This window comes from Psammomys obesus, unplaced genomic scaffold (assembly GCF_907164565.1).
Source record: "Psammomys obesus unplaced genomic scaffold, mPsaObe1.curated_primary_1811, whole genome shotgun sequence".
In the NCBI taxonomy this organism is placed as follows: Eukaryota; Metazoa; Chordata; class Mammalia; order Rodentia; family Muridae; genus Psammomys; species Psammomys obesus.
The window spans coordinates 15521054-15534890 of NW_026596073.1; the positions used below are offsets into that span (position 1 = coordinate 15521054).

At 38.9% G+C, this 13837-nt stretch overlaps 1 protein-coding gene across 1 annotated transcript in view; it reads right to left on the reverse strand.

The window, feature by feature from the left end:
- Positions 1-967: 967 nt before the first annotated feature.
- The window catches only part of Cpa3 (carboxypeptidase A3), a 27243-nt gene continuing 14373 nt past the window's right edge, over positions 968-13837 (reverse strand). The window contains exons 6-11 of the mRNA XM_055626082.1: positions 13046-13147; positions 11038-11148; positions 9900-9990; positions 8693-8895; positions 6679-6763; positions 968-1554 (exon numbers count right to left, since the gene is read on the reverse strand). Coding sequence (XP_055482057.1) covers positions 1367-1554; positions 6679-6763; positions 8693-8895; positions 9900-9990; positions 11038-11148; positions 13046-13147 — 780 coding nt within the window. The 3' untranslated portion in view covers positions 968-1366. The remainder of the gene's footprint in view (positions 1555-6678; positions 6764-8692; positions 8896-9899; positions 9991-11037; positions 11149-13045; positions 13148-13837) is intronic.

Genomic DNA, 13837 nt, shown 5'->3' on the forward strand with positions numbered 1-13837 from the left:
GAGACTGAGTGTGTGGGCTACATTTGTGCAGGGGTTTTAGGTCCTTTCCATGCATGGTCCTTGGTTGAGGTAATTGGAATCTATGATTGTGAGGTCTGGAGCCCAATTATCTTAAGCTATTTTTCCTAAGCTATTTTTAAATAATCAAATTGCTGTTTATTGCTCACCTCTGTGTTTGACCTAACACTTTAGTGAGTATTAGATAAAACTCTTTATAGACCTGCGCTTCCATCAAGCCCCAGGATAAGAATATCCTACATCAGGAATTTTCATGCTCTGATCGGTCTGCCTGCCTAAGTCCTAGAGACAATTTTAAAACCTATAAAATTTGTGACTTTTTTGTTATGTTTCCAGAAAGACATTATGACATTATTACTGTATTGGAGTGTTGTGTTTGAGACAAACAGAATTTATGCTTTTTGTTCATGGTCACTTAACATTTTACTCCTGAATATTTTTTAATTCCTTTAGAATTGAACACTGTGGTATTATATCAGCACAAGGTGATATAATTGAAGGGTGCCCCCGTCTCCCTCTAATGTTTGTCTCTGCCAGTCCTGCCCCAGTCCTTTCTTTGGTTAGCATGACTTCTAGTCACCAACTTTTACTGTGTTGACTGGCCTTCTTTGTATGCATTGGGAAGGCAAACTAGCTCAGTTGTGTTTATAATTGCCGAATGATGTGGGAGAAAGTTTTTTATGAATACTGCAGATTATATTAAACTATGTTTTACTTAATGATCCTTGTACAGATGGGAGCTGGATTCCTTATTTAAAGCTTATTTAAATTCATCTCTCCATGAATTCTTTTATTCTTTCCATTGTCTTTTGCTACTTTGAAGATGTAAACAATGTTCACTTCTATCAGAAAAATATATGTTTGAAATACAAATCACATATTTGAAAATTGAGGATATTGTTTCCTGCCATCAAACTGAAGAACTGTTGACACAGACTATTAAGGCTAATTGAGAAATGCTGAGAATATAGTTTATTAAAAACAGAAAGGGCCTTTGTAAAGCATCAGAATATGTTTTTCATTTCATTAGCACATGGCATGAAGGGAGCCAATCAGATTCTGGAGGGAAAAAGTTTTCATTTCTTTCCCATGTACACCACATATCACTTAGGAGTATTCAAATTGTGCTTTCTACAAGGTTAAAGTTTTACTTACAGAGAAGATTATTAAATGGATTTACTTAAAGCTATATTGGATGGCTATTGGGAGTAAATGAAAACAAGGAAAAAAGTAATGCAGGGCTTTATGAGCAAAAGAAGGATGTATCCAGGTGATGCTGAAGGCTGTCTTTCCAGGAAAGGGCTCCACCCAAGGATTAACTGGCAAATTCCAAACCAAGGGCTATTCATTAGGATGTGTTCTTGAGGACATACTTGGCAATAAATTTGACAGAAAGCATGGTTTCTTTACATGTTGGCTTTATCCGGGATTCTGGAAGAAGGAAACCATATTTTCCTCTATCGCGGAGCTCAAAGGCAAATGTGTGTTTGATGCCCAGGTCATAAGCCCAGTCTAAAGAAGAACCTGATGTCGGGTCTGCAAAACAGAATCAGTAAATATTATATTAGAGGCAAGTACTGAGGCCTTTTCCTTTTTTAATGACGTGGGAATCATGGGTGTAGAAGATGGCGGTTGGCTCAGAGGGTAAAGTGCTTGTAGTGCAAACAGGAAGTCCTGCACTTGGATTCTCAGCACCTATGAAAACGCCCGAGGTGGTGGCTCATGCCTGATGTCAGTGTTGAGTGGATCCTCGGTGTTGAGGGGATCCCCAGAGCTTGTTGACCATCTTGTCTAGCCAACTGCTGTTGAGTGTCAGGTTCAATGAGTGACCTTGTCTCAGAAATAAAAACTAGGGTATAGAACAATAGAGAAAGAAGCCCAATGTTGGCTCTGGCCTGAAAACGGACACACACAGACACACACACACACACACACACACACACACACAGACACACACTTAAAATTGCATGTGTAAAATTAACAATAAAAGTAATTATATTTATAGTGAGTTGCGGTAATGACAAATATTGTAAATGGTACAGATGCATTGTAATCCACCATATATTTTAAATATGTACTTTACTGAAATTTTTTATTTTTTGTTCTTTTAATTACTTTTAAAAATTAGCACAGAAAGTGACTTCATTATGACATTTTAATACGTGTCTGTCTCTATACCTTTTTCTTATTCATCCGCTTCTATTGTCATCCGCCATTCCCTCCTGCTTTTCTCTAGTGGACCTCGTCTTTCCTTCAGATTGTCTTTCCTTATGATTTCATGTCACATGAATTATATTCTTGTGGGTCAATAACAAATTGAGTTTACTTTCTGGGTTCACACTGCTGCAAATGGAGCAATTTTGAGGGAGTGCTAGCAGCTAAAAGAGGCTTCACTGGTCATTGGAAACTGTATCCAGCAACTGTGCAAAATTTCATTCTTTTGCACACTTTCAATCTCTCATTATTTATGCTGTCAGAGAAAATTGTTTAAGGCCAAAATAGTTTAAGTTAGCTATTTTAAAGGTCTATTTAACACTCTAATCCAAATTTTATATCATTGTTTTTTTTGTGGAACTTTACTAAAGATATCATTATTTGGTAAAAAAAAAAATGATTAATGATATAAACCTATAAAGAGAGGTTTCTTTCTGAGTGTGTATATATTTATAGTGTATGAACATACATACTAAATATGTAGGTGATTACACATAATATACAATATGCAATACACTGTAAATGCATCTATATGTTTTCCTTTATGTAATGGAATAGTATTTTTGTATGTAAACTCATTGGTATTTAAGGACACACTTAACTGATACCAACATCTTAAGCTTGAAAAATAAGAATTCAAAGCAAGTTTGAAGAAAGAAGGAATATTTGGGTGGGAAGAGATACAGTTCAACTATTCAGGAGCTGTCTGTGAAATCTCTAACACACTCAGTGCACTTTATGCGAGCTGAGGACAGGAAGCGGCCCATCTAATCCCAGTAGCACAGAGAGGCTTCAACAGGGCATGCAGGGAGGCCAGGATGAGCTACAGAGTGGGAACTCATCTCAGACAGAAAAATAAGCTAAACCAAAAAACAAACACAACACAAAAACACACTACCGAACCAACCAACTAAATCCTGAACTAATAGCTTTGTTTGGTCTCGGAGAGGGCAGGCAAGGTAAAGCTTCAAAGACAAGTTGCAATTGCAGAATCTTGCAGTTTTAGAGGCAAAAAGAAGGTGAAAAATTTTAGTGAGAGCACATGTTGTGAATACCACAGAGAAGGTGCACCAAATGATAAGGAGTTAAATGAGAAAATACTGTGCTTGGTGAATAGGGTGAGAGCACAAACTTGTCAAATCCCGTTTTTATGATGCAGACCACATCAGGTGTGGGGAGAAGACAGGCATTCTAGCAGTTGAACTCCAAGGACAGAAAAGCCAGGGGCTTTTTAGGGATCTGTGGGGTCTGTTTAAGCAGGAGTGAAATAAGCAATGAATATTTGGGGAACCTTGTAAAGCAGACTCAATCAGACTTTTTAAAAGAAGCAACAGGATCAGATGAATGGGGAGGAGGTCCCCCCTATCAGTGGACTTGGCAAGGGGCAGGGTGGAGATGAGGGAGGGAGGGAGGGACTGGGAGGGAATGAGGGATCGGGACACGGCTGGGGTACAGAGTTAATAAAATGTAACTGATAAGAAAAAAATAAAATACAAAAAAAAAAAAGATGAACAAGTATTCTAAAAAAAAAAAAAAAGAAGAACAGGCACTTTTGTACTCTGCTGTAATTGTTAATCTACACCAGAACGCCTAGACAGCCACTGGCAGGCCCTGTGACGTGAAAGAGTCAAGATAGACTCAGAACACCAGGAGAAACAGTGGGGTGGCGGGTGACATAATTTGACAGAAATGGCTAAAACTTCAATTTGGGCAGTGAAAAGACCCATGTTGTTAACAAAAACAGGGTAAACAGGGACATGAGAGGGCCAAAGAAGAGAAAGGAGGCCGTACTGGGCCTCAGTGAGAAGACATGCGGGAAGAAAGCTGGGGAAATCAACGCTGAATTATTGACAAAGTGTAGTGGGAGGAGGCAATGTACACACGCTGAGGATTACTTCCTGTGCGGTGGACGAGCCACTCGTTTCTACTAATGTTTCTTTGGTTTTGCTCTGAAATTGACTTTTTTTTTTTTTTTTTTTTTTTTGCTTTTCAAGACAAGGTTTCTCTGTGTAGCCTTGGCTGTCCTGGACTCGCTTTGTAAACCAGGCTGGCCTTGAACTCACAGAGATCTGCCTACCTCTGCCTCCCTGAGTGCAGGGATTACAGGCATGCACCACCATGCTGGGCTCTGAAATTTACTTTATCTGATATTTAACACGTTTTTCTCCTACATTTTCATTTGTTTGTATACTGTTCACCTCAACCTGTCTGTGTAATTAGATTAGAAATAAGTTTCCTGTAGATGATACATTGATAAATAACAATGAGTTATCTCGAGTCTTTATATACATTAAATGTTAGATGAAATATTTTTGATTATTAAAAATTATTAATTATATGGTAATTATTGTATTATGCAAAATACATGATTACATATAATTATATAACAATTATAATAAAATGAAAGTTATACAATAATTATAACATAATTAATAAATTATTGCTAAATAAACGATCTCATTAGCAATAATTTAAAGGAAAATCTACAGGTAATACATTCTCTGTTTTCTGTGTCTATTTTCCCTTTTACTTATATTTAGAATGTAAGCTTGCTAGGTTTTTCATTTCAGCATCTGAAATTACTTTTTTTTTTTTTTTGATCACTATAGTGATCAAATGGAAAATAGTCAAATAAATGTTTTTCGATAAGTTTGGACATACTTTTCACTGAACAAGTTTATTGAAAGCAATTTTACTCTTGTTCATGTCCCGCATTGTGGTATGAGAAGCTCTGAGGGGCTGACTCACTTATGCACATACTAGCTTATAATTATGACTCTTCTTAATTTTTTCCTTTTATTGAAAACAGATATTTTTCTTACATAATATATTCTGATTATGTTTTCCTTTCCTCTGCTTTTCTAAGTTTCTCTCCACCTCCTCTCCCATCTGGAGCCACTCCCTTTCCATCCCAGGATTCTAAAGGATGATAATAAACAAAACAAAACAAAAATAAAACAAAAAACTAACACATTGGAGTTGGACAAGACAGAGTGAAAAAAAGCTCAACAGGTAGCACAGTCGTCAGAGTTCGCACATTCAGTAATCTCATACACACACTAAACTGGAAGCCACAGTGTATACACAGAGGACCTGGTGCAGACCCAAGCAGGTCCTGTGCTTGCTGCCTCAGTCTCTGTGAATCCGTAGATGCTTTGCTTTTATTGATTTAGAGGGCCTGTTTTCTTCATGTCCTCCATGCCCCTGCCTCTTACACTCTTCCTACTTCCTTTTCTACAGGGTTCCCTGATTCCTGAGGGGAGGGCTTTGATGAGGACACCCTGATAGCTATAACTCTTGCTATAAGAGAAGAAAGAATTTTTATCCACAGAGTCTGGTCTTCGTCAAAAATAAAATGACGTTTTTGTTATTATGGATTTTTTGAAACAGAAAAGCTTGGATAGTCACAAAAACCAAACAAGGAAAGCAATGTGTACATCAGGGAGAACCTTGGTTTTAGTATAACATTGTCATTCCTTCGCCATTATGTGTAACTGGCAGGTAATACTTGCACATCTTTTGGGATGAGGACTGATTTAGATCATAAGAATCGAGTGCTAAGCCCAGTGACCAGCTTGTGAATCAATGAACAACTACAAGATAATGTTCAGAACACAGTCTGAGACTTGACAGATTATACAGGGTTTTCTGAATGAGGGTTTATACATAGCATAGCCGTGCTCATTTTAAATTTGTCGTCTGTGGCTGCTTGCACTACGGTTGGGTAGTCATAACAGAGGCCATTCTGGCATTAAAGCCTAAACAAATAGCTGACCTTGAAAAAAGTTTTCTGATTTCATGTAGAAGGAATAAGAGATAAGAAAGTCAATGTATGTAAAATCTAAGTAAAATGCCAACAGTTATGCAAGTCTATTAAATACTGAAGAATTAGAAATGGGGTGAGAATATAAACAAAAGAGAATTTAAATCTTACTATCTCTCTTCTTACACTACCACAGAAATTCATTTGCCTCTAACAGGAAGAACAGACCAGAGGGATGAAAGGATATGAGTCTATGCCCAAAATGACCACAACACATCTCACACCCAGATTAGTGAGGAGAATAGAAAAAAGGCCAAAGAAGAGACAATTTAATTTATGTAAAAGAGATGAGAGTAGATGTAGCCTCTGCCCAAACTAATTCTTGTTAGTTCTGCTCAAGATGAAACATTGGTGTTGGAGAACAGGATGATAGATGAATTAAGCTATAAATTTCTATTGATTTAATAATCTCTCTTAATTTTATAGCCTTTTAAAAGTTTATTGTAATTTGGTTCAAAAACTTCCTTATCTCAGGCGATAGGCACACTCTATTCTTTAGGTTCACATTTAATGCAAAATTCTTTGAAAGAGCTGGAGTTTATAATCTATAAACATGATAATTCTTTTCAGTATTCACATAAGATTTAGGGAAACAGTCACAGTATATGACAGGAAAAACTTACAAATTGTTGATGCTATTGGACCGTAGATGTAATGGGTTTCATATCTAGTTGAGAGAACATCAGTGGCAATCCTCGAAACTTTGAGCTGGAGAGGGAAGCAAGAGGGGATTGCAGAATGCTACATGAATTCAATGCATTTCTGATGAGTTAAAAAAATCAATTTTACAGGTTATTTAGCATTTAAAGATTAAAGTAAGAGAAATTGCTAGGTAAGAAACGTTGCCGAAGTGCGATCAATCATTATATGAGATTATGCTGTGTCCTCTCTACCTCTCTGTAACGTTGCCTGCATGTGTGCAAAAGCACCACGTGCTTGCACCCGTGGAGGTAAGAAGAAGGTAACAGATCTCCTGGAACTGAATTTACAAATGGCTGTGAGCCACCATGTGGGCGCTGGGTATCAGCCTTGGTAATCTACAAGAGCAAGTGCTCAATGCAGCTGAGGCACCTTTCCAGGGTGGCGCGTCTTTTCTTTCAGACTCTTCGGCTTTAGGTATTCGACCCTCTCAAAATCATTTTCTCCCCTCCCCTTCTCTGTAATAGGTCTGTTATTGATGCAGAACTTGCTTCAGTTGTGCTAAGAGAAGAAAGGGAGTTGATTCATTTTTGTTTCAATCTTCAACTCATGGTGTGTGTGTGTGTGTGTGTGTGTGTGTGTGTGTGTGTGCGCACACACACAATACCTTGGATCTAACACAGGACGCTGCATGTTAGCCAAACAGTTGACCACTGAGCTACATGTCCAGTGTGGTTTATTCATCTTTAAAATGGTTCTGTTATATTAGAGTTTCTTTTCTGGAGTGGCTGTTCATCACATTTAATCAGTTGCTTGTGATAGGAGAGTAATTGTTGGAATGAAAATTAATTAATGTAGCCTCCAATGTATTTGTACTCCGAATAAACGTTTTCCATTGCTATGTATAAATGTATGTAGCTAAGAAATATATTTTTAGTTAAAATTAATGTGGCCTCTGTGTAAAAACTTTCAATTTACTCAGAAAGGCGTGTTCTTCACACCCTTTCTAATAGTATGTAATTGCCCTGCTGGTGTGTTCCGCCTACCCTTCCTAACAGTATGCGATTGCCTTGCTGTATCTGTACACATTAATCAACTCATGGTTCAGATAATTAACTAGATTGGACCATAAGCAGAAGGTAAGTCACAGAATGTTCTTCATGTGAAATTACTGGCTGCTTGAAGTCTTGGATTTAGCTAACATTAAACGTTTCTGAGATGACTACAACTGAGTGATGCCAAGATAAAAATCCTGACCCATTTTTTTTTCTAAGTTGATTTCAGGAAGTATCTGAGCCCCAGCATTGACTGGATATGCTCTGTCTTCTAGCTACTGCTATTCCATGCTAAGTCAAGATCGTCCCCTTGTGCGCAGGGTGTTCTTTCTAAAGCTACTGTCTCTACTGATTCATAAGGCTTTGGCCATGCATGATTTTAGAGTGGGTGCTTTTAGAGTACAACTCAAAGAAAGCATTAAACACTGCTATATCAGAATTCTATTCTACTGTGTACATTAGGCCGTTCAATATTAGACTTCTGTTTTGGGTGGCCTAGACATTTCCTCCTTATGAAGTTTTCTTAGAATTACAATCAAATATATGTTTGTAATTATCAAATTAAAATTCTAAAGATCATTATTTTAACTACAGAATAGACTTCATTAGTTATCTTTTTTTTTCTGGTCTTTTAAATGTGAGGCCTTGGTGTGGTAGCAAAACTGTAATTCTAGGATTTGGGGAGCTGAGGTAGGGAGGATGGTGAAGGGGAAGTTCCGTGGGGTCACATAGTGAAGTTGAATCAGTGAGCCTAATTACATAGTAAGACCCCAGAACTGTCTACAAACAAACAAACAAACAAACAAACAAACAAACAAACACCATTTTAGCAAACCTCAAAGTTGATAAAAACAAGAACAACAATAACAACAACAGCCAGACTGAAAGTAAATGATGGTGTCAATGTTCACACCACAGTTTTTTGTTTTTGTTTTTAACTTACCAGGTCCTGGTGGGTGGGTGTCAACTTGGATGTATAGCCGTAAGGAAATAATACCATCTGAGAGTAGGAATGGAAGGTGATGTAAGCCTTGATTGAGTTCAGGTGGCTTCGAATGAAGTTAGTGACAGCTCTGGTCTCTTTCTCAGACTCGGGTGCAGCGCCCCTGTAGACATTCTTGCATGGGTCGTTGGTGTTCGGAGAAGCTACGGAAGAAATGTGTGTGAGATCACAGCGTGCACTAGTGCCTCCCCTGCCTCCTCTGATGCGGGTTCATGTGAGATATAGCTCCTGTGACAGTCACTAGAGGCTCTGAGCACATGTTTCACAGGCTGACTCTGGGGGGTATCCTTGCCTTGTTTGCTCTCCTTTTCCAGGTCATAGCAAAACAGATCACAGTCATTCCAAGGCTGAGACCCGGATCCACACCAGTTCCTGTTCAGCCCAGCACTGGTTCTTGGAGAACTGCAATCAATCGCCTGCCTTGAGCCTGAGTTTCTTCAGTTTTTCTCAGAATTCTCTTGATTAGGATTCGCTACTGCTAGTTTAACATTCATCGTGGTGTGGTATAAAGATATGGTGACCTTTATAAAATCAGATTAGACAAAGAAGAAATGCACAAATTGGGGCAGAAGTATGGTCTCCTCAAAAGTCTGTAATGATAAAGTTGTGATTGTGTAGAAATGATGGCATCATCTAGGTCTCACATCCATTGTATTTGACATTGTATTCCTGGAATACAGTGCCACAGGAATTGTACAATGCACAATGTCCAATGATGCTTTTGTATTCCTATTAAACTTTTTTTTTACTGCCCCTGTCCCAAATGCTTCTTTGTTAAGCATCTGAAAAATCATTACTTGTATATTGGTTGTAATTACTGGTATTTATCAACTTCTATCAGATTAGAAAGAGGAAGGACCCAAGATCGCTCCAGATTACTGTTTTTGTATATCTGTTGTTTTTTCTAGTTCTTTTTTTAAGTGTTCTGTAAGAGGTGGCTTGATAGATACATAATATCTTTTCCCCACTTCCCCACAGAAACCCTTCAGAATCTTCCTAGGGTGTTGATGATTATCTTCCATCTAATAGACAAGGAAGTCAGCACTCACTCAGGGGATCTCTATTTTTGCTGAAATAAGTAGGTGGATTATTTAAACTCAAGGTCTAAATGCAAAGCCATTTTCTTGACACCAAATCTGCAACTCACAGTCCCACGAGACATCAAAGTTCCTGTTGAGGTCAGTGCCAATGCAGGTGGAATTTTGGTTCTTGGAACGGTTTTTTCTCCACATTCGGTCCTGCCAGAAGGGACAACAGAGTGTGTGCACATGGTCAGTTGCACTTTTCATTGTTACAGATTCTCTCTGTAGGTGTCTCCAAGTTTATTTGAAATCTCTATAGTTAACCTGAGCTTCTTTATTATAAAGAGATTTTGTTAGCACAATTTTTAATATTCTCAGATACATAATTTTTAACCTTAACACTTTAAACATTGATGAAGATTTTTGATAAGTTTAAAAATGGTTGATTAAGTTTGTGCACTAATAAAATGACCATTACAGGCCTGAAAAAGCAGTTGTTATTTTAATGACACCCGTGCAATCAGGACATCACGATTGACCAGTGGGTGCAGCATAGGAAACATGGGCATGCTCAGCCTGAGCGGGACTCAGCTCTAAATGGGAGGTCTGTATCAGACCTTTCCTTTCAAGGCGGAGGAATCGATGGGGAAGAGGAGTTGAAAAGCTTGTGAAGAGCTGCAGGTGACAGTGTTTTCTAGACATAACGGGGCAGATTTACATGTGAATTCACAGGGACATGACATCATGCACAGGATCTGGACAAGCTGAGGCCAGACATTTCAGCAAGGGGTGGAGGAGGTGGGCATCGAGTCCCACCCACCCCTATTGAGGAGCTACTGACATTTGCTTGCTGCTGGAAGAGGGAGAACATATATTTTTTTAATAGAGCGATTCTGGGTATCTCAAGCACTCCAGGGCAAGGCCAGGGCTCAACAGTAGTTGGCTAACACAAACTGGACACCGTGTTTTTCTGTTTGTTTGTTTGTTTTTTTTTTTTTAAGAGAGCGAGAAAAACATGAAATTGGGTGAAAGTGGGAGCAGATCTGGAAATTTGGGAGAAGAGAATCAATAAGGTCAAAATATCCTGTATAAAATTCTCAAAGATTAAATAAAAACATTTTAAAAAATTAAAAATACATTTATTTCTCTGAATTAGAATCAAACAGTTATCCAGACTTTAACCTAATAAGCAGCAATGACTGCACACTAAAGGCAGCGACCAACGCATTACTTAAACGCAGCAGTTGTATGCACAGTGGGTACCTGTGTCCATGACCAAATATATCCATCTACATTGAAGACAGGCAGAACGTAAAAATTCATCCGGTCCAAAAGTTTGGTCATGATTTTGTTTTTTCCATAACTCTTGGCTGCCTGGAGGAGACAGGAAGATAGTTACTGTGCAGAAACCCGGATCCTTTTAACCACAGCTACCACTCTTTGAGTTGTTTTCAAGGCTTAATGCTTTTAAACAGTTTTTAAGGTACACAAAAATAAATGGCCCATTCAGATTACGGGAACAAAAACAACCACTTATTAAATGCAGGAACATGAACTGAAATGAGCACTGCTGAAAGGTTCACTGAATGATGGAGACCTGAGGCTGCCAGAGGCAGCCTGTGTAACCAGAGCCACAGACTAAATAGAGCCAAGCGGAAACTAATACCAGCAGGGACTTGATGGACGCATTCTCTCATATCCCTTACATAAATAAAGATCACGCCTGCGAGCACAAGGAGAGAGGAACGTTGGAGAGGGTTCATAGCATTTATAAATATGACTGGAGAAAAAAAAAACCTTTGCGTGTGGACTCAACCAAATTCTGTGCATATTAAACAAATGCTCTACTGCTGAGTCACACCCCCAACCAGAGGAACACACGTGTGCATGTGTGTGCAGGTGTACCTACATGTTTCTGTGAGTGAAGGCCAGAGGGTGACAGAGGGTTAAGGGGACTGCCTTAATTTCCCTGTGTTCCCACTGAACCCGAGGCTTGACAGTTTGGCCAGAGGAGCTGCCATCAGGACCCAGGGGTCCTCACCAGCACTAGGATTTCAGGCATGTGCTTTGCCTGGCATTATCACACAGATGCGGAGGCTTGAACTCAGATCCTCATGCGTGTGCAAGCTAGCACTTTACTGACCCAGCCTTCTCTCTCTCTGGCCTCAGGAAATTAATAAAGACACATGTCACATGTGTCTGCCACATGCTTCCTAGCAATCACAAAGCACTGGGTTCAATTTCCCACAATCGTGATAAAATAAAAAATATTCAAATGAATATTGAATTTTTGAATTCAATATTCAAAAATACACAAATTTAGAGCTTAACCTGTCCATGTGTTTTTATTTTCTGTAAATCCCTCCTCTGAGCGTTCTGTGGCTATCAAAATCCTCAAAAACAAAACAACACAGACACCCTCCTCATTCTTGAAAAATTTCTCTCAGGAACACCTGTAATAAAAACAAAATGTGTGTGTGTGGAGAGAGAGAGAGAGAGAGAGAGAGAGAGAGAGTGTACGTGTGTGTGAAGGACTCACTAGGTAGCCCAGAATGGCCTCAATAGTCCTCTGTGTGCCCCAACTGTCCCAGTGATGTGAGTACAGGCACATAGAAGATTCTTGCAGTTGTAATGTTTTATGCTCATTGCAGGTTAAGGGGAGCTTTTGGCCTTTAGTTGGGAGGGGCCAAAAAAACCCAAAGTTGTATACATCAGTGTTCTACAGCATCTTCGCTAGTGAGCATATCCGTCATCCAACAACCCCTGCTTTGGGTGTTCCAAAGGGCTGTGTGACAGAATTGGTAGAAAAAGTTGGAAATAGACAGAATAAATGAGCAGTAGATATTCGGGGACATACGAACCAGATCTATTTTTATGAAACAAGTTTATTTCTCAGCTGAAAGGAAATGAAGTAGGAGAATCCCATATTCATGCATGACCAGTGAAACATGTAAAGCAAAATTATACATTTATTTTCTGAGTTTATCAAAGAAAGCTGAATTTGCAGGCTATGACATAAAAGGGGTATCAGATTTTTACCTGCTTAGCTTCAGGATAAAAGTCAGTTGCTTTCACTACCATAAACTCTCAGGTAGAGATTAAGGAGTTTGAAGGAAGATATAATTTGCATGAAAACTTCAACAATGATTAAAACTCAGGTGGATGAATTTAATTAACAATGAATAGCCCTTCTCTAACGAGGTGGAGCACCACACACCTGGAAAGGGATGTTGTTAGTCAGAGAGATGTTGATTGTGACTGGTCCACTCACCTGATAGACGAACCACTGGCAGAAAGCTGTAGAGACCCACTCACGGGCGTGAATACCACAGTCCATAAAAATAGCCTTTCTTTCTCCATCTTTTTTCCCAATCTAGTAAAATAAACATTATTTTGTCATTCAATGGTTCATTTTCTCAAACAATTATTGTCCTTGTCTATTGATGAACACGAACCATACTTATGCATTCTGTTCCCAGGGAAGATGATGGCAGCTATCCTGTCTATTCATAATAATTCTTCTGCTCAAGGATATATTTTTTTAAAAAAAAATTCAGAGTTTCAGAGCTGGTTCTAGGTTTTTTTTTTTTTTTTAACAAACAGCACAAAAAAAAAAAACAAAAAAAAACCCAACATAGTCTGGGGCTGGAAAGATAGCTCAGCAGCAGCAGTTAAAACCATGTTTGCTCTTGCAGAGTCTGAGTTCTGTTCCCAGCATCTACATGTAGTGGCTCACAACTGCCTAGAACTCCAGCTCCGCTGCAACTAACTTCCTCCTTTTGCCTTATTGGGTGCTCACATGTACTTAGCCATTTGCAGACATCCATACAAACACATCCGGAATAAATAAAATCCATCTTCAAGAGACACAGTCTAGGGTCAGTGAGAAGGCTCAGTGGATAAAGGCACCTGTGGCTAAGCCTGATTAAATTCAATCTTTAGGACCCACGTGATAAAAAGAGAGAACAGACTACTCAAGTTGTCCTCTGACATTCACATGTGCCATGCATGTAACTACACACACACACACACACACACACACACACACACACACACACACACA